This window comes from Loxodonta africana, chromosome 1 (genome assembly GCF_030014295.1).
Source record: "Loxodonta africana isolate mLoxAfr1 chromosome 1, mLoxAfr1.hap2, whole genome shotgun sequence".
NCBI lineage: Eukaryota > Metazoa > Chordata > Mammalia > Proboscidea > Elephantidae > Loxodonta > Loxodonta africana.
In genome coordinates, this window is record NC_087342.1 from 97,674,126 (window position 1) to 97,693,815 (window position 19,690).

The 19,690-nt window shown below is 47.2% G+C and overlaps 1 protein-coding gene across 1 annotated transcript; it reads left to right on the plus strand.

Annotated features, from left to right (window-relative positions):
* Positions 1-414: 414 nt before the first annotated feature.
* On the plus strand, positions 415-18,538 carry ARMC12 (armadillo repeat containing 12). The gene is made up of 6 exons (XM_064285198.1): positions 415-4,848; positions 5,719-5,864; positions 6,082-6,216; positions 13,475-13,648; positions 13,783-13,854; positions 15,780-18,538. Exons 1-6 carry the CDS (start codon positions 4,605-4,607, stop codon positions 16,107-16,109), a joined length of 1,101 nt encoding a protein of 366 aa, XP_064141268.1. The 5' UTR covers positions 415-4,604; the 3' UTR covers positions 16,110-18,538.
* Positions 18,539-19,690: the final 1,152 nt, after the last annotated feature.

A 19,690-nucleotide genomic window follows, 5' to 3' on the forward strand; every position in this document is an offset into this window, starting at 1 on the left:
CGCGCTTGAGTGCGGGCATCCCCCGAGCCCCGCACCGGTGAACTGGCAGGGGTCCTAAGAATGCGGGCCTGGGTCGCCGTGTCCCTCTTCACCCCTTACCCCTGACAGGCCAGTGTATCCCCGGCCTCAGTCCAGCCTCGTCCCTTCCCCGGCAGGCGGGAAAGGGGACCCCGAAGGGGCGCCCGGGCGCCACAGAGCGCGGCAGGGAAGGAGTTAAACAAGGTGCCTGTCGGAGGGACGGGGGAGGGGAGGGAAGGGAAAGTGAGAGCGGGGCGGGAGGGGGTGCGCGAGCAAAAGAACTTCCTGTGCCCGCCGCCGGATGAAAGGGGTGGGGAGGAGTAGTCGGGGGAGGGCGGGCAATATAGGGAGGCTTGGGGCGGGGAAAGGCGCGGCCTCGCACCCCCCACCCCATCCTGCTCTTCTAGGGGCGCCGCCTCCTCCGCTCCCCCGGCTTTTGCTCGGTTTCTGCTAGTCCCTATGCTGTCGCTTGAGTAACAGGCTACCCCGAAATCCCAGAAGTTGTTTCCTAGGCCAGGGTAAGCCGTAGGCAGGGATGGGGCGGCTTCAGAGAGTGTGGGATCCACATCTGGGCATGGGCCAGCCCCCGCCTTGCGGCACTCGGCTTTCTGCTGGGGAAACTCGCACGTGTGGAGCGTGTCCTGTGCTGAGAGTCACAACACACATGCTCTCATTCAGTCCTGACAGCAGCACGTCCAGGTAGTACATCTATATTAAACCATTTGCCTTTGAGTTGATTCCCACTCTTGGCGACCGCCTGTGTAGAACTGTGCTCGATAGCGTTTTCGGTGACGGATTTCTCCGAAGTAGATCCCCAGGCCTTTCTTTTGAGGCACCTCTAGTGGACTAACCTCCAGCTTTTTGGTTAGCAGTCAAGTGGGTTAGCGGTTTGCACCATTCAGATGGATATTTTGAAACAAAAAGGGAAAACAAACCGGTTGCCCTCCAGTCAATTCCAACTCATAGTGACTGTACATAGTGACTGTACAGATAGATATTAGCAAATCTGTATTCAGGATGGGGAAACTGAGACTCGGGTTATGGAGTTATCCCAAGCCCCACACTCCTGGTATTTGAACTCCAAGTCCATTGGATTTCAACGGGCTTTCATTAGGTGTGTGTTGTTGTTGGTTGCCGTCCAGTTGATTTTGACTCATGGCGACCTCACCTGTGCAGAGTACAACTGCTTTATAGCTGTGACCTTTCAAAAGCAGGTCGCCAGGCCTGACTTTTGATGCGCCTTTGGGTGGCACATTGGGTGGATTCAAACTGCCAACCTTTTGACTAGTAGTTGAGCATTTAACCATTTGCAGCACCCAGCAACTCCTCAGAGTGTAGAGTAGGTTGTTTTCCTTTGCTTCTCTTGTGCCCTAAAGCTCTGGGCCCCTCCAGCATCACCCTCTGTGAGGACCATCTTAGGCACCAAAGAAGGATGTGGTACTTCTCTAATTGACTAGGCTGAAACAGTCATTGCCAGGGGCCTGGTAAAGAGAATGAGGAAGTAGCTATAGGGTTTCACAGGTGGGCAGATAGGTTTTAGGGACAAAGTGGCTCACTGGAATGGGGAGAACAGTGTTCCTGGTCTATTTTTTTTTTTTTTTTCAAAGAGGGCTTCCCAAGTTGTTCAAGGAAGTAAAATAGGTTAGGTATTATTATTATACCTATTTTACAGATTGGAAAACTGAGGCACAAAGATCACATAGCTAAATCAGTGGCTGAACTGATTTTGAACTCTGGCAGTCTGACCAGATTCCACACTCTCATTCACTAAATTAAACTGCCTTTAACATGATGATGACATCAGCCTTGAAGGTGAAAAGTTGACACAGATGGCAGAGAGGGGTATGCTAAGACAGCCTGTGTCCTCTTGCCTTGGTAAGGAAGGGCAGGTAAGGAATTCAGAGGAACTAGACCAGATCCTAGTGTGTATATGGACTCTCAGACTTCTCCCCGGCCAGTGGTTCCAGATTTTTTGATTTGGCAAAAGAAAACAAACACACAAAAATCAAGCTCCCGCATAGAGTTGCTAGCTTTTAATTTAAGGGCAGCCCTGGTGGCACAATGGTTAAGCACTCTGCTGCTAACTGAAAGGTTGGCAGTTGGAACCCACCAACCTCTCTGTGGGAGAAAGTTGTGGCTGTCTGCTTGGAAACCCTTTAAGGTAGATTGTACTCTGTCCTATAGGGTTGCTATTAGTTGGAATCGATGGCAAATGGGTTTGGTTTTAGTTTGGCCTAACGGAAAGGTCAGCAGAAGAAAAGACCTGGCCATCTGCTCCCATAAAGATTATAGCCTGAGAAACCCTATAGGGCAGTTCTACTCTGTCCTATAGGGTTACTATGAGTCAGAATTGATTCAAGGGCACACAACAACCACAAAGAACATTTAAAACACAACAACCATTTTTCATAAAAGAAAGGACATTTTTATCTTCCTCAAAATAGGGACGATACCATCTCTCAATCAAGAACAGTCATTCCCAAGAAAGGACAGTCATCAACTTCACACCTACAAATAGACGTTCCTGTATTTATTTTTTCATTGTGCTGTGGACTGCTGAAAATGCCACCCTATGGATGACTCTCCTTCTGAGCTCTCTGAATCATCTGAGGGCAGAACAGGAGGGAGTTAGGTTAGACCCAAGAAAGAACTTTTCTTCTTTGGAGGTCTTTATGAACCAGGTGAGCACTATGTTCACCTGGGATGTGAGGGTTGCAGAATCAACTTCATGGGATGGAGGGGGCAGTAACTCTGGGTTCCTCCCTCTCCCCCTCCCCCATCCCCAAGCAGCACAGAGCAGGGACCTTGTCTTGAGGGGGCTATCCTCAGATCCACCAGGGCTGTCTTAGAACTTAGAGTGACAGTCCCCATCAGGCAGCTATTTCCTGCCCAAAGTTCATTGGATGTGATGGGTGCTCCTATGGCAGTAGAGAGGCTTCCCTGGGCCTCTACTCACCCCTATTAGAGGGAGTCCATGTAGTTACCCATCTCAGGCCTGGGTAGAATGCCAGGAATGACCCTTCAGGAGGGCTAAGGATGGAAGAGAGGAAAAGAAGAGAATGGCTGCCCAGGAGTGCCGACTGTCCCCTGCCCACAGCCTGGAGTGTGATAAGCCAAGGCTCTGCATGGACGGGCCTAACTGGCTGCAGCATCCTTGCAGGCAGCCACTTCCATGTTTCCCCACCTCCCCTTGGCCCAGGTACAGGACAAAGCCTTCTGTCCCAGCTCTCCCAGCAGGAGCTTGAAGCCAGGCAGGTTCTGGCTCAACCCTGCTCAGCACCAGCTCTGGGTCTGACCCTGGTTTAGGGTTTGTCACCTGTCCTGTACCAGAGGGTGAGGACAGAGGGTGTGAGGAGACTCCAGGGAAGCAAGTGGTGTCTGGTTTCACATGTGCCATCCCATGGGTGGAGAGCAAGGCTCTCCTCCTCAGGGATGACATCTTATAGATTTCAGAGGAGGCCTCAAGACTCATCCCACACAGTGGGGCTTAGGGAGGCTAGGAGGTGGTACTTCCATATTTAGGCCTCCCATGGGTTAAAGGGAAACCGTGGTGGCATAGTGGTTAAATGCTTCAGCTGCTAATCAGAAAGTCGGCAGTTCAAATCCACCAGGTGCTCCTTGGAAACTCCATGGGGCAGTTCTACTCTGTCCCATGGTGTCACTAGGAGTCGGAATTGACTTAACGGCAACGGGTTTTTTTAACGGTTATGGCTTAAAGGGCCAGACCTACCCAAATTTTAATCCTGGGGTTTTAAAAAGTGAATCTGGATCCCTTCAGGATACAAATAGAGAAAATGAGACCCTTCCCCCTCCAGGGTCGCACTGGTTGGATGGGCCTGAAACCCCAGTTCCCAGACTCTCTGTCACTGCCCTCTCAAAGAATGGCAGAGCCTGACTTGAGTCCCTGCTGAGTGCAAGATTTTGTGCTTGGTGCTGGAGATGCAAAGACAACTGCCCTCAAGAGTTCTTGTTCAGACAGGTAAGTACAAACTACAAGGGAACAGGCAGATGCTAGAAAAGATGGGTCTGCCTCAAGACTGCAAAACTTGAAAAGTGCTCCCCTCCTATTTGTTCTCCAGTGGGGGAGCCCTGCCTTCAGAAACACCCTGAGCAAGGGATGGGTCTTTGGTGCAGAGATCAAAGATGGGTGGGCCAGGGACATGAGGGAACAGGGCTCCCAGTGGGCACACCCCAAATGCCCCTCCCTGAAAGGCCCAAGGCCCCAGCCCAGAAATGGGCCTCTGCTGCCCTCTGTTGGATGGGAGGGCCCCACCAACCTGGCTCCCCTAAAGAAAACGGGGAAGCAAAGGACCCTCCTGTCCCATCCTTTTTATTCCCTGAGAGCCTCCAGCCTCATTTCCTATAGCCTCTGTAGCTGAACCTTATTCCTCCCAAGTGCTCCAGCAGCCCCTTTTCCCTGACCACCATTCTCCACCCTCCATCCCACTGTCTCCCTAGTTCCCTTTGTTGCCTGGGTTCCGATTCTGGTACCCTGGCTCCTGGCCCTGCCAGAAAGTTCTGGTTCCAGAAGGCCCCTTCCCAGGTGCCTCGGGCCCAGCTCATGCCCGCAAGGCAGCACTGAAGACATGGGCATGAGCATTCCCGAGTGCCTGGGGCAACTGGACATCCGCAAGGGTGTAGTGGGCCTGGCCACGGGCGCGGGGGCCATCTACCTGCTCTACAAGGCCATCAAGGCCGGCATCAAATGCCAGCCACCCATCTGCACCAACTCGCCCATCTGCATCGCCCGTGAGTGTCCGGTCCCTAGGGAGAGGGCTCTGCCCCAGGGGGCACCCGCTTCTGAGGCCTCCTCTGTGGGAGGGTCCAAAGGTGACTCCTCAAAGTTCCTATGTCCTTCCACTTTCTCTTCCCTGTCTTCCTCACCCTGCAGCCCCCTAGGTAAGGCCCCACTAGAGATGCTAGTTCAGTCCCCAGTGGGTTCTACTGGATCCTCAGGTCTCATCTGGCAGCTCTCCAAATACTACATTCACTCTGGCTCTCAGGAGCCCACTGCTTGGAAACTTGACGTCAGCATCTCCCTCCTTTCCTAACTGAAAACTAAAGGCTTTAAGGAAAGGGAAAATTTGGGGACCTACATGACTAGTGAGTTGAAATCAACTCGAAGGCAATGGGCTGGGCTGGGACATGACTAGAGGAAACCCTGGTGGCATAGTGGTTAAGTGCTACGGCTGCTAACCAAGAGGTTGACAGTTCGAATCACCAGGCGCTCCTTGGAAACTCTATCGGGCAGTTCTACTCTGTCCTATAGGGTCACTATGAGTCGGAATTGACTCGACGGCAGTGGGTTTGGTTTTTTTGGGTACATGACTACAGCCTCCACTAATCCATATGGCGCCTTTGTGCAGATTAGAAAAAGGCGCTCCTTCTGCAAATCCTCTTTACTGCCATCTGCTGGAATATTATTGCTGTACAGTGATTACGCTGGAACACAATGTGTTAGTGCCGTATAACGGAAAATTGTCATAATAAATATATAAGTCTAAGACGTTTATGATATATGGTGCCCTTGTGCAGTACACTCCCTGTTCAACTGTACGCAGTAGTCCTGCACTTAGCAAGAAGACTTCTCTTCAGAAAAGGCCAACCAGCTTTGTCCCCAGTCCCTCTCCCCAGTTCCCCAACCCCATTCTTTCATAGCCTGTGAGTCCACAGCTTGAATTGGGCTGGGTGGCTGTCTAGGCCTGGCAATCGAGCGAGAACGGCATGGACGAGACTCAGGCGAGCTCCGGAGACTCTTCAACTCTTTGGAGTGCAAACAGGATGAGTACGCCAAGAGTATGATTCTGCACAGTATCACGCGGTGTGTGTACTTGCTGGAGGCTGAGGTGAGGGAAGGGAGTCAGGAGGTCCCTCTCAGCCAGCCTGGCCTCTGGTCGCTGCGGCTGCCTCCCTGACCCCCTGACTGGTCAGATTTGGTCCTTGGACCTGTTTCTCCGTGACTGATAGTGGGAGGGGTATGCTGAGGGGTCTTGGCAACAGATGGGCAGCGGGCCCAGGACGCCTGCTTCTCCTGCCTCTCGCACCTCTCCCCGCACGCTCTAGGCCTCTGCGTGTACTGTGGATGACATCAGGTTGGTGGGATACATGCTGGATGACGAGGACAACAGTGTCAAAATCCAGGCTCTGAACACGCTGAAAGCTTTCTCTGGCATCAGAAAATTCAGGCTGAAGATCCAGGTGAGCCCAGGAACAAGTGGTGGGGCAGAGCACACAGGATGGCCGTAGTCTGGGGGGCTGTTAATTGGCAGAGCACACAGGATGGCTGTAGTCTGGGGGGCTGTTGATTGGCAGAGGACAAATGGGTCATTTTCTAGAAGATTGTTTTGGTCTGGGTTTATAACCCAGAAATAATTTTTCCCTGGAAGTAAGTGAGGAAATGGTGGTCAGATTCCCAACAGGGTCCTAAAAGCCTTTGAATCTCAGGATGAAACTGAACTAGCATGCTAGAAGCATCTCTGAATCCCCAAAATCCCCCACGCCTGTGTTGGTCAGAGGTATGACTGGGCCACAGATGCCTCCACCACTACCATGTAGAGAAAATACAAGCCACCAAATGTCAGCTTCCCCAGCTGCCTGCTATCCAGCCCCCAGGCTTACCTGTTTCCACACCTATCCTTTCCTCTTTCCTGCAGGTGCCATGGGGGAAAAAAAGCTTTTTTTCTCTGTGGTCAATGTTGGGAGTCCCGGGTGGTGTAAAAGGTTAACATACTCTGTTGCTAACTGAAAGGTTGGAGGTTTGAGTCCATCCAGAGGTACCTTGGAAGAAAGGCCTGGTGATCTACTTCTGAAAAATCAGCCATTGAAAAACCTGTGGAGCACAGTTCTACTCTGACACACAGGGGGTCACCATGAGTCGGAATCAACTTGATGGAAACTGGTGTGTGTGTGTTTTAATGTCAATGTCCATCTTAGTCCTGGATCCCATCCCCTCTCTTTGATTATTCTGTCTGTCAAATAAGGCTTCCCTGTCTCCTTCCCATAAGCATTTAGCATGCTCTAATCCCATGGCAACAAGTAATGAGTAATTTCATCCAGAGGAGCCCTGGTGGAGTAGTGGTTAAGCACTCAGCGGCTAATCAAAAGGTCGGCAGTTCAAACCCACCAGCTGCTCCATGGGCGAAAAATGTGGCAAACTGCTTCCATAAAGATTTACAGCCTTGGAAACCCTATGGGGCAGTTCTACTCTGTCTTATAGGGTCACTATGAGTCGAAATTGACTCAATGGCAATGGGTTTGGTTTTTTAATCCCTTCCGTCTTAAAAAAACAAAGCCAAAACTCTTCCTTGACCTCCAAGTCTCCCTCTGGCAGATGGTCTATCTCTCCCATGTTAAAACTAACTAAATTATTTAAAACCTACAAAAATTTATAATCTCTGTGTAAGGTAGAAAAAATAGCAATAAAACAAAGCCTGCATGCACACAACTCGGGCTAAGAAGCAGAACATGACCAATACTTTAGATGGTCCCATATGGCCCTTCCCAGTCCCAGCTTCCTTCTTCTTTCCTCTCCCAACCCTACCTGCATTTTGTTGATCAATTCCTGGATTTTCTTTATAGTTTTACCACATATGCATGTATCCCTGCATATTTTAACAGGGCAAGATGGGCAATAAACTAAATAAAATACAAACTTCGTATATATGGAAGAATGCAGTTTGCATTCTGTGGTTTGTCATTTTGCCCCCTCACATTGAAAGATTCACTCTTACTGATGTAGGTAGTAGCTCTGTTGTTGCAGTTAGCTGCCGTTGAGTCAATTCCAACTCCTGGTGGCCCTGTGTGTGCAGAGTAGAATTGTGCTCCATGGAGAACTCAAGGCTGTGACCTTTTGGAAACAGATGTCCAAGCCTGTCTTCCGAGGTGCCTCTGGGTGGGTTTGAACTGCTAGCCTTTTGGCTAGTAGTCCAGTACTTACCTACTAGTTCTTTCTTTTCCACTGTTGTGTAGTATTCTATTGTATGAATACCCTGCAGTTTTATTTACCCGTTTGCCCACTGGTAGATATTTGAGTCGTTTCTAGGTTCTCATTGCACCCACATTATGCCGTTAACGTTCTTGCGAGAGTTTCTCTAGGGTATGTATGCAGGAGGGGAATGGCTGGGTCAAAGGGTTTGCCCAACTTTTGCAGAAGGGTTGTGTCCATTTATGCCCCCACCAGCCCTGTATGAGTATTCCTACTGTGTCATAACCTCACCAACACTTGATATTTTCACACTTAAAATTTTTGCCATTAAACTTTTTTTTTTTTTGGTTGTGGGGACGGGGAAGGTCTCCAGGTCTCCACTTGCTGGCTTTTTCTATTCATCCTCAGCCTTCTCAGTTCCCCTGAGATGGTGACTCTCTCACATATCAGAATTGCCTGGAGAGCTGATTCAAACGAAGATTTCTGGGCCCCACAGCCAGACAGTCCAGTTGAACAGGGCAACTATGTTTTTCACACACCTTCCCCCACCCAGGAAATTCTGATGCAGCTGGCTGAGCACCACTGTCCCTTTGCCCCTCCCTAAAGTCTGTATCCTGAGGACCTGACCCTGTTCTCCTCTCTCTGGGTGAGAGCACCCACTCCTTGATCTCGGTTTCCATCTGTATGTGCTTTCCTGGGTGTCTGCAGAGACAGAGCATGACCAACTGCCTCTGGGCACATTCTCTTAGATGGCCCTGAAGCTCTCTAATCCAGTGCGTCCAAAGTGGGGCTGAGCTAAGTCAGACCACCCTTTCCGGAGGGATCTGATTCTGCTGGCCTCCTGCTCAGTCTTCAGGGCTCCCTCTTGGCCCAACCCCAGCCACTTAACGCTGAATGTTTCATGATCTCCCACTTTGTGGCCATTGCACATCCTGTTCCCTCTGCCTGAAAACCCTCCCCAGACTTGCTAACTCCTACCTGTCCTTCACAGAGCCCTGGTGGTGCAAAAAAGGTTGGCGGTTTGAACCCATCCAGCCACTCCATGGGAGAAAGACCTGGTGAACTGCCCCCATAAAGATTACAAAAAAAAAAAAAAACCCATTGCCGTGAAGTCAATTCTAACTCATAGCCACCCTCTAGGACAGAATAGAATTGCCCCATAGTGTTCCCACAAAGATTACAGCCTAGAAAACCCTATGAGGCAGTTCCACTGTGTCACGTGGGATCACTATGAGTTGAAATAGACTCAACAGCACCTGACAACAACAACCCGTCCTTCAGGTCTCAGCAGACGGGGGGGATGGGGGCAGGGTACTAATGGAATTATGGCTCCTACTCCAGAATTCTTGCTTCGCTTTTATATGACTCACAAAGGTACAGGTGAGGTTACCTGTTTTTGGTAATACCTCTCAGTCCAACCATCTTGCCTCCAAAGCCCAAGATCCCTTTATTCATTCAACAAAAGTATATTGAGCACCTACTATGCCCCAAGGCCCTGTTCTAGCATTGAGGATACAGCAATGAACAAAACAGAAAAGATCCCTGTGCTGGTGGAGCTTATTTCTAGCAGGGCAAGCAAGGGAGGCAATCAACAAATAAGTAAAATATACAGTGTGTTCTGAGGTTTGTGCTTGACTGCTAACCCGAAGGCTGGGGGTTCAAACCCACTGAGTACTGTGAAAGAAAAGTCCTGGCAATCTGCTTCTGTTAAGGTTGCTGTTGCCGTCATTAGCTGCTGCGGAGCTGATTCTGACTCTTCGCCAACTCAATGTGTGCAACTGCTCCATAGGGTTTTCAAGGGTGTGACCTTTCAGAAGCAGATTGCTAGGCATGTTTTCCCAGGTGCCTCTGGGTGGGTTTGATCTGCCAGCCTTTCAGCTAGTAGTCAAGGGCTTAACCATTTGTAACACCTAGGGACTCCAAGAAAACCCTATGATTCAGTTCTACTCTGTAACACAAGCACATGGGGTTGCCATGAGTTGGAATAGACTTGATGGCAACTAACAACAACGTAGTGTGTTCCATGTGACAGCTGCTACAAAGGAAAATAATGAAGTGGAATAAGGAAGATTGGGATGAGGGTGGCATTGCAGTTAACCAGATGAAGAGAGAAGATACAGACTAGGAGGAAATATTTGAAAATGATCTGACAATGGACTCATATTTAGATTATATAAAGAACTCTGAAAACTCAATACTAAAAAAAAATTCTGTTAGAAAATGGGCAAAAGACATGAAGAAATAGTTCACTGAAGATGATATGTTGTTAGGTGCCGTCAAGTCAGTTCCAACTCACAGTGACCCCATGCGCAACAGAACGAAACACTGCCCGGTCCTGCGCCATCTTTACAATCGTTGCAGCCACTGTGTCAATCCACCTCGTTGAGGGTGTTCCTCTTTTCCACTGACCCTGTACTTTGCCAAGCATGATGTCCTTCTCCAAGGACTGATCCTTCCTGGCAACATGTCCAAAATATGTAAGATGCAGCCTTTCCATCCTTGCTTCTAAGGAGCATTCTGGTTGTACTTCTAAGGCAGATTTGTTCGTTCTTTTGGCAGTTCATGGTATATTCAATGTTCTTCGTCAGCACCACAATTCAAAGGCATCGATTCTTCTTCGGTTCCTTATTCATTGTCCAGCTTTCACATGCATATGATGTGATTGAAAATACCATGGCCTGGGTCAGTGCACCTTAGTCTTCAAGGTGACATCTTTGCTCTTCAACACTTCAAAGATCTCCTATGCAGCAGATTTGCCCAATGCAATGCATTGTTTGATTTCTTGACTGCAGCTTCCATGGCTGTTGATTGCGGATCCAAGTAAAATGAAATCCTTGACAAAATCAATCATTTCTCCGTTTATTATGATGTTGCTCATTGGCCCAGTTGTGAGGATTTTTGTTTTCTTTATGTTGAGGTGCAATCCATACTGAAGGCTGTGGTCTTTGATCTTCATTAGTAAGTGCTTCAAGTCGTTTTCACACATGAAAAGATGTACATCTTCGCTAGTCATTAAAAAAAACAAACACTATTGGAAACTCTGGTGGCGTAATGGTTAAGACCTACGGCTGCTAACCAAAAGGTCAGCAGTTCGAATCCACCAGGTGCACCTTGGGAAGCATATAGGGCAGTTCTGCTCTGTCCTATAGGGTCACTGTGAGTCGGACTCGACGGCAACAGGTATTGCCACTGAGCTGATTCCAACTCATGGCAACCACATGTGTGTCAGAGTAGAACTGTGCTCCACAGGGTTTTCAGTGGCTGGTTTTTTTAGAAGTAGGTCACTTTTTTCCGAAGTGTCTCTGGGTTGACTCAAACCTTCAACCTTTAGGTTAGCAAATGAGCATGTTAACTCTTTGCATCACCCAGGAACAAGGAAATTAAGACCATGATGAGATATTACTGCATCTATTAGAATTATTTTTATTAGAATAGTTGAATCCCTGGGTGGTACAAATGGTTAAGCACTCAACTACAAACCGCAAGGTTGGTGGCTCAAACTCACCCAAAGGCCCCTCAGAAGACAGAGCTGATGATCTGTTTCAGAAAGGTCAAAATCTTGAAAGTCCTAGAGCACAGTTCTACTCTGCACCCACAGGGTCGCCATGAGTCAGAATCGACTGGACAGCAACTAACAACAACAATTAGAACAGTTACATTAAAAACAGTGAAAATGCCAAATGCTGGTGAGGATGTGTAGAAACTGGATCTGTTTTACATTGTTGATGGGATAGCCACTCTGGAAAATAGTTTGGCAGTTTGAAAAAAAAAAACGAAATATACATTTACCATAGAAGCTAGCATTTGCACTCCTGGGCATTTATCCTAGAAAAGTAAGAACCTACACAATCGTTCATAGCAGCTTTATTTGTAATAGCCAAAAGCTGGAAGCAGTCGAAATGTCCCTCAATAGGTGAGTGGCTAAACAAACTGTGGTACATTCATGCATGTGATACTACTCAGCAATAAAAAGGAACAAATATTGATACACACAACTTGGATGGGCCTCAAGGGCATTGCGGAGTGAAAACAAGCCAATCTCAAAAGGACACATATTGTATGATTCCATTTATATAACGTTCTCAAAATGACAAAATTATAGAGATGGAAAACAGATGAGTGGTTCTCAGGGGTTAGGGATGGAGTGGGGGCAGGAAGGATGTTGGTATGATTATAAAGGGGTAGAATGGAGATCTTTGTGGTGATGGAATCGTTCTGTATCTTGATTGTGGTGGTGGTTACACAAATCTACACATGTGATGAAATGACATTGAGCTACACAGATGCATCGTACCAATATCTATTTTCTGGTTTTGATGTTGTACTATAATTACGTAAGATGTAACTGTTGGGGGAAACTGGGTGAAGAGTACATGGACTCTCGCTGTACTGTCTTTGCAACTTCCTGTGAATTTATAATTCTTTCAAAATATAAAGTTTACAGAGTGTGTTACGTGTTACAGGGCTATGGAGAAAAATAAAGGTGGGGGATAAAGAAGGCTGGGATGGAGGTGGTCAGGCAAGGCCTCATTGAGAAGGTGACAATAAGAAAAGTCTTGAAGGAGATAATGAATATCTGGGGGGAGAGCATCCCAAGCAGAGGGAACAGCCTGTGCAAAAACCTGAAGTTAGGCGTGTACCTGGCATGTTCAAGGAATAGCTAGGAGGCCATTGTGGCAGGAGCAAGAGAGAGAATAGGAGATGAGGTCAAAGAAATAGTGGGGGAGAAGGATAGATCATATGGACCTTGTAAACTACTGTAAAGACTTTAGCTTTTACTCTGAATGAAATGGAAGCTCTTGAACAGAGGAGTGACATGTCTAAGATGACTACTGTGCTGTGGTTGTAGGGGCAAGGGTAGAAGCAGGGAGACAGGAAGCTATTGTGGAAATCTAGGTGAGAGGCAACAGGGTGGTAGACGTGGAGGTCATGAGAAGTGACTTGAGTGTTGAGACATTGTGAAGGTAGAACCAATGGGATTTCCTGAAGGAAAAGGGGTGTGAGAGAAAGAAGGGGGTCAAGGATGATGACTGCAGGTTTTTGGCCTGAGCAACCGGAAGAAAGGTGTTACCAAGAGCTGAAACAGGAAAGGCAGTGGAAGGAGCAGGTTTATTGGGGAATGTGGGTTAACTGTGAGGTATCTAGTAGACATTCAAGGAGAGAAGTGGAACTGGCAATTGAATATATGAGTCTGGAGTTCAAAGGAGTGGTCTGGGTTGGGGATGTGAACTTGAAGGTCATCAGCATATGGATAGCATTTAACACTGTGAGTCTGGATGATATCATGAGGGGAGTGATGTAGACAGAGAAGAGGAGATTGAGCGGGAGAACCAGAAAAGAAGTCTGAAAGAGAAGCCAAGTGAAGTGGGAGTGGTCCAGTGGGTCAAATGATGTTGAGAGTTCAAGTGAGAATTGTCTGTTGGGCTTGGCCCAGGTGCCATGGATTAGGACAGTGGAGAGTGAAGACAGAAGCTGGGATGGAGGTGGGGGATCACCACATAAGAACAGATGCTTCTCTTCCCCCTACTCCAGGAGCATTCCATCAAGGTGCTGGAACTGATTTCCACCATCTGGGACTCGGAGCTGCACATTGCTGGCCTTAGACTCCTCAACAACCTACCACTGCCCGACTTTGTGCACCCACAGCTGCGACGGGTGATGCCTGCCTTGATGGAGATTCTCCAGTGTGACTACATCCTGGCACAGGTGCCTGGAGCACGTGCCTGAGGCCCCACCCTCCCAGGCAGCCCTGGGAACAGACCCTGGGGGATGGAGCAGAGATTGTGTCTTCCCTGCTCAAACCCACACTCATCTGCCCTCTCTTGTTTTCCTCTATCCAGGTACAAGTTGTACGGCTGCTGAGCTATCTGGCACAGAAGAACGACCTTCTCTATGACATTCTCAACTGCCAGGTGAGGAGGGAACTGAAGAGGGGCTGATGGATGCCAACTCAGGTACTGGGAATGGAAGAATCATAGATTCTCCAGACACTTAGCCCTGAGGAGATTGTCTTGTTTCTCCTCCTACTTCTGATCTAGGTATATTGAAAATCATCCCCTCTTCCCTTCCCTCACTAAAATGAGAATCCATCTGGTGAGAGGGGGTTCTCCTTTTGAGGGGCTTTCTGAACTCTGAGGGAAACAAAACAAAAGCCAATGTAGGTAGACATTTTGAGAGCAGGAAAAAATGACTTGAGGCAAGAAGCATTATTAAGGATAGGAAGGATCACTACATAATCATCAGGGGTTCAGTTCGCTGGAAGGATACGCAGTTAAAACACCTGTTGTCATTGAGTCAGTTCTGATCCCCAGTGACCCTATAGGACAGAGCAGAACTGCCCCATAGGGTTTCCAAGGCTGTAATCTTTACAGAAGCAGACCGCTACATCTTTTCCCCTGGGAAGCAGCTGGTGGGTTCGAACAGCCAACCTTTTGGTTAGCGGCTGAGTGCTTAATCACTGTGTCACCAGTGCTCCTTACTGGAAGGCTAAAGTAACTCTAAATTTGTATGTCACCTAATAACATAACTTCAAAATACAGACGGCAAAACTTGATAGAATTACAAGGAGAAATTGACAAATCTACCACCATAGTGGGAGATTTAAATACTCTTTCTGCAACTGATAAAAATCGAAAACTAGTAAGGCGATAAAAAGAACCAAACCTAACCTGTTGCTGTGGAGTCGAGTCCTACTCATGGTGACCCCTGTGTTACAGAGTGGAACTGCTTCATAGGTTTTCTTGGCTGTAATCTTTATGGAAGCAGATTGCCGGGGCTTTCTTCTGTGGCACTGCTGGGTGGATTTGAACTGCCAACCTTTAGGTTAGTAGTTGAGCACAAATTATTTGAGCCACTCAGGGACCTATAAGGTCATACTGGCTACAGATAACAAGCTTGAGCCATACCTAGGACCCTGCACTCTATGATTATCAGATGTGCATTCCTGTCAAGTACACACAAAACATTTATAAAAGTTAACCACAACCCACCTGGAGCAAAGGAGAATGAAGAAGAAAGATACAAGGTAGGTACGAGCCCAAGAGACAGAAAGGGCCACATAAACCAGAGACTACATCAGCCTGAGACCAGAAGAACTAGATGGTGCCCAGCTACAACCAATGACTGCCTTGACAGGGAACACAACAGAGAACCCCTGAGGGAGCAAGAGAGCAGTGGGATGCAGACCTCAAATTCTCATAAAAAGACCAGACTTAATGGTCTGACTGAGACTAGGAGGACCCTGGAAATCATGGTTCCCAGACCTTCTGTTAGCTCAAGGCGGGAACCATTCCCAAAGCCAACTCTTCAGACAGGGATTGGAGTGGACTATGGGATAGAAAATGATAGTGGTGAAGAATCTCCTGTCTGGAGGGGAGATGAGAGAGCAGAAGCGGTCAGAAGCTGGTGGAATGGACACGAAAAGGGAGAGTGGAGGGAAGGACTGTGCTGTCTCATTACAGGGAGAGCAATTAGGAGTATATAGCAAGGTGTATATAAATTTTCGTACGGGAGACAGACTTGATTTGTAAACTTTCACTTCGAGCACAACAAAAATTAAAAAAAAAAAAAAGTTAACCACACACTAAGCCTTAAAGTTAATGTCTCAACAAATTTCCCAGAATCAATATTATTATCATGTCACTCATGTTTCATGAACACAATGCAATTAAGTTGGAGGATGATACCGAAAGGAAAACTAAAAAGCCCCTGTATATTTGAACCTGAAACTTAGGCTCATTGGGAAGTTGAGATCGTAAGGGGATGAAAGTAACCTCAGAAGGGCATCCTGATACTTACCTGGAATTTCATCCCCATCTTCCTCCCATCCCCACTGCAGGTGCAGTCCAACTTCTTGACCCTGTTTCAGTCCACACAGCCTGGGAGTTTGCTGTTCGAGGTGCTGTTGTTTGCTGAGCGTCTGAGCGAAGGCCGGAACTCACCCCACTACCGTGCAGTGAAATGGCACTACAATGAACAGTCTCTGCATGAAGCTCTCTTTGGGGATGAGTCGCGACTGGCAGATAGATTGCTTGCTCTGGTCATTCACCCTGAGGAGGAGGTTCAGATCCAGGCCTGCAAGGTCATAGTCAGCCTGCAATGCCCCCAGGACTTGAGAGCCCGGCCCTCCTGCCAGCGCAGTTCGTCCTTCTTTAATAGTGGGGAATAAAATTAAGGAGAGCCAATAAATGAGTATGGGAGAGAAGCTGGAGGGGTAGCGTCTGTCAGGGGCTTTCCAGGGCTGGGTATAGATTTCATCCAGTGTAGCCCCTGCCCTAGAGCATGGCCCAGCATGGGCACATGTCCCCAAACACATCCCACTTCTATGCACACTCTTAAGGGGACAGATTCTCCTCTTGCTGCTTTTCAAGTTTGAATGTGGAGCCAGTGCTTTCAGAGAGTTGGGAGAGGGCGGGTTTGAGGACTAAGGACAAAAATAATGGACAGGAGGCAATATAGCATTGAATAGTCAGCATGAGCTAGACTACGCTGCAGTAACAAGCAACCCCAAAATCATAGTGGCTTAGAATGACAAAGTTTTGTTTCTTACTTGCACTACATTCCATTTATAGGTCAGCTGAGCAAGGAGGAATAGGTGTGTACTCCCCATCATCCTCACTCAGGGACCCAGGCTGAGGGATACTCCCATGTTCTGTTTCTAGAACTCCTAGGGAAGAAAAAGGGAATGTGGCAGTTAAAATGGGCTCTTAAAAGTTCCAACCAGAAATGACACCACTTTTGCTCATGTGTCATTAGCCAAAGTGGGTAGGTAGGGAAGATTAATCTTCCCATGTGTCCAAGGAAGAACCGGAAATATTTGGTGAACAGCATTAAAGAACTGGAAATGTTTGGTGAGCAGAGCAATGCAGACATATTGGTTAAGAGTGAGAGCTCTGGAATCAGACTCCTAGGTTCAAATCCTAGCTGTCACTTACTAGTTAAGTGACCTTGGGCAAGCCCTTTACCCTGTTTGAGCTTCAGCCTCCTCATCTGTAAAATGACTATAATAATAGCACTTATTCCATAAGGCTGCTGGGAGGGCTATGTGAGTTAATGTAAGAAAGGTGCTTAGCACAATGCACACAGAGGGTGTTCATCAAAGATTGGCTGAGGAGCTATGAAATCATCATTGAGAAAATGAATGACTAGCACTGGAAAGGGCCCTGGAGAACATCAAACCTGATGTTTCTCCAGTTTCTGGGTTACAGGCACTGGGGAGTCCCGAGGCCCTTTATGGAGCACTCTGAAACACCACCGGATATTAGCTTTGGAAACCAAAACAGTTGTGCAGGTCATATAAAACCATAACCATCAAGTCTCCAGAAACACAAAGACTGTAAAACCAAATACATTCATCCATTTTCAGATTTTCCCATTAATTTGTATTTCCCACTTGTTTGGTCGTTGTGTTACCTGTGAGTCCTTACTGGCAGACAAATAGTAAACCAACTGTTGCCATTGAGTCAGTTAATACTCACGACAATCCCACAGGGCTTTCAGTGGTTGATTTTTTGGAAGTAGATCGCCAAGCTTTCCTTCTGAGGTGCTTCTGGATTGACTCAAACCACCAACCTTTTGGTTAGCAGCTGAGCACGTTAACTACTTGCACCACCCAGGGGCTGCATTAGAGCACCTTAGAACACCTCCTTTCCATGAGCTGGCCCAAGGAGTCCCATGACCAAAACTAAGTGATATTTATCTTTTTTTAATTGGGAGGAATAAATTAAGTAAATTGATGCTTTCTCCCATTTTTTTTCCCCTAAATGTTTGGTACCTGCCACAGCTTATCTGCTGATGAGTAACAGATGGCAAAATGAACAAGCAAGGAGCAAACAAATAGCATTAGAAAAACAAAGAAATGTAATTTTTAAAAATAGGTCATGTATTGTTTGAGATGCAGTAGCCTAGTTATATACAATAAAAAAAAATAGAGTGAGAAAAAGGAAGGAGGGCAAAAAAGATCTAAGTCCATGAACTGAGGTTAAATCTCTTGCTATTTCCTCGTGTTGTACACACGCACACACATTTGCAGTAGTGATGATAAAATATTTAACAAGCAGCATGATACAGATGCTAACCATTGGAATGGATGCCAGTGATAAGCTACCAGTCATCTGAATTGTTGTTAGTTGCTGTCATGGATTGAATTGTGTCCCCCAAAAATGTGTTTCAATTTGGCTAGGCCATGATTCCCAGTATTGTGTGATTATCCACCATTTTGTCATCCGATGTGATTTTCCTATGTGTTGTAAATCCTACCTTTATGATGTTAATGACTCAGGACTGAATCTACAAGATTAGGTTGTATTTTGAGTTTTTTGAGTTAATCTCTTTTAAGCTATAAAAGACAGAAGCAAGCAGAGAGACAGGAGGACCTCATACCACTGAGAAAGTAGTACCAGGAGCAGAGCACATCATTGGACCCAGGGTTCCTGGGCTGAGAAGCTCCCTGACCAGGGGAAGATTGACGACAAGGACTTTCCTCCAGAGCCAACAGAACAAAAGCCCTCTTCTGGAGTTAGTGCCCTGAATTCAGACTTCTAGCCTACTAGACTATGAGAGAATAAACTTCTGTTTGTTAAAGCCATCTACTTGTGGTATTTCTCTTACAGCAGCACTAGATGACTAAGATAGTTGCCTTTGAGCTGAGTTGATTCTGACTCATGGCATGTGTTGCAGTGTAGAACTGCTCCATAGGGTCTTCAAGGCTGTGACCTTTTGGAAGCAGATCACCAACCTGCCTTCCAAGGTACCTCTGGGTGGGTTTGAACATCCAACTTTTTGGACAGTACACTTAACCATTTGTGCCACCCAAGGACTATTCATAGACTGAGTACCTGTGTAGAATTTATCTCTTACTGTGGATTATGGTAAAAAAAAAAAAAAGGAAAATCCACGGAATGTAGCTTAAGGCTTCTTGTGGGGAGGAGGCAATAAATATAAGTTTCTGTGGACCCTTCCTTTGACATTGCCTCTAGCTAAAGAACCACATCCTTGGCTCTTTACTGCCACTGGAAGAGTCCTTCCTGAAGACAAGTATGGTCTTAAGCAGAGTAATCACAAGCGTGGGGAAATGAGATATTATAGACATCTGTATTTCTGCTTGTTCAGCATCCATTTCCCATTCCCCAGGAACCAGCAACTCCCCAGCCCACCTCCCACCTTTGGGAGTCTGCTCTTCCCAGGTTCAATGAGATTCTGCCAATAACAGTCCCTGGTCCACCTGGCCACAGTAATTGGCCCAGCTTGGGCTCTTTTAGGGAGCCCTGGTGGCTTGGTGGTTAAATCACTCAGCTGCTAACGGACCCAGAAGATCAGGTGATTCAAACTACCAACTGCTTCTGGGCTGGGGGGTAGGGGAGGATGTGACAGTCTGCTTCCATAAAGATTTACACCTTTGGCAACCCAATGGGACAGCCCTACTCTGTCCTACAAGGTTGCTAGAAGTCAGAATTGACTCAAAGGCAATGGGCTTGGTTTGGTGGTTTTATATATGGTGCTGAAAGGAGGTACTTCGAACTTTTATACAGCTTTGCCCTCACACTCCCACTGCCGAGAGAGAGAAAGAGAGAGTCCATCTGTAGGAGGAGAGAATGAGGCCACCCAAAGGCAGAAGCAGAGGAGAAAGACACCTAATGCCTTTATCGTAATGTCTCAGGACCCTGAGGCCAGCTTTACCCTGTTTCTGGATCAATACTGTTCCCTTTTGTTTTTATTTTAAAAAATAAATTAGTTTGGCTTGGGTTTCTT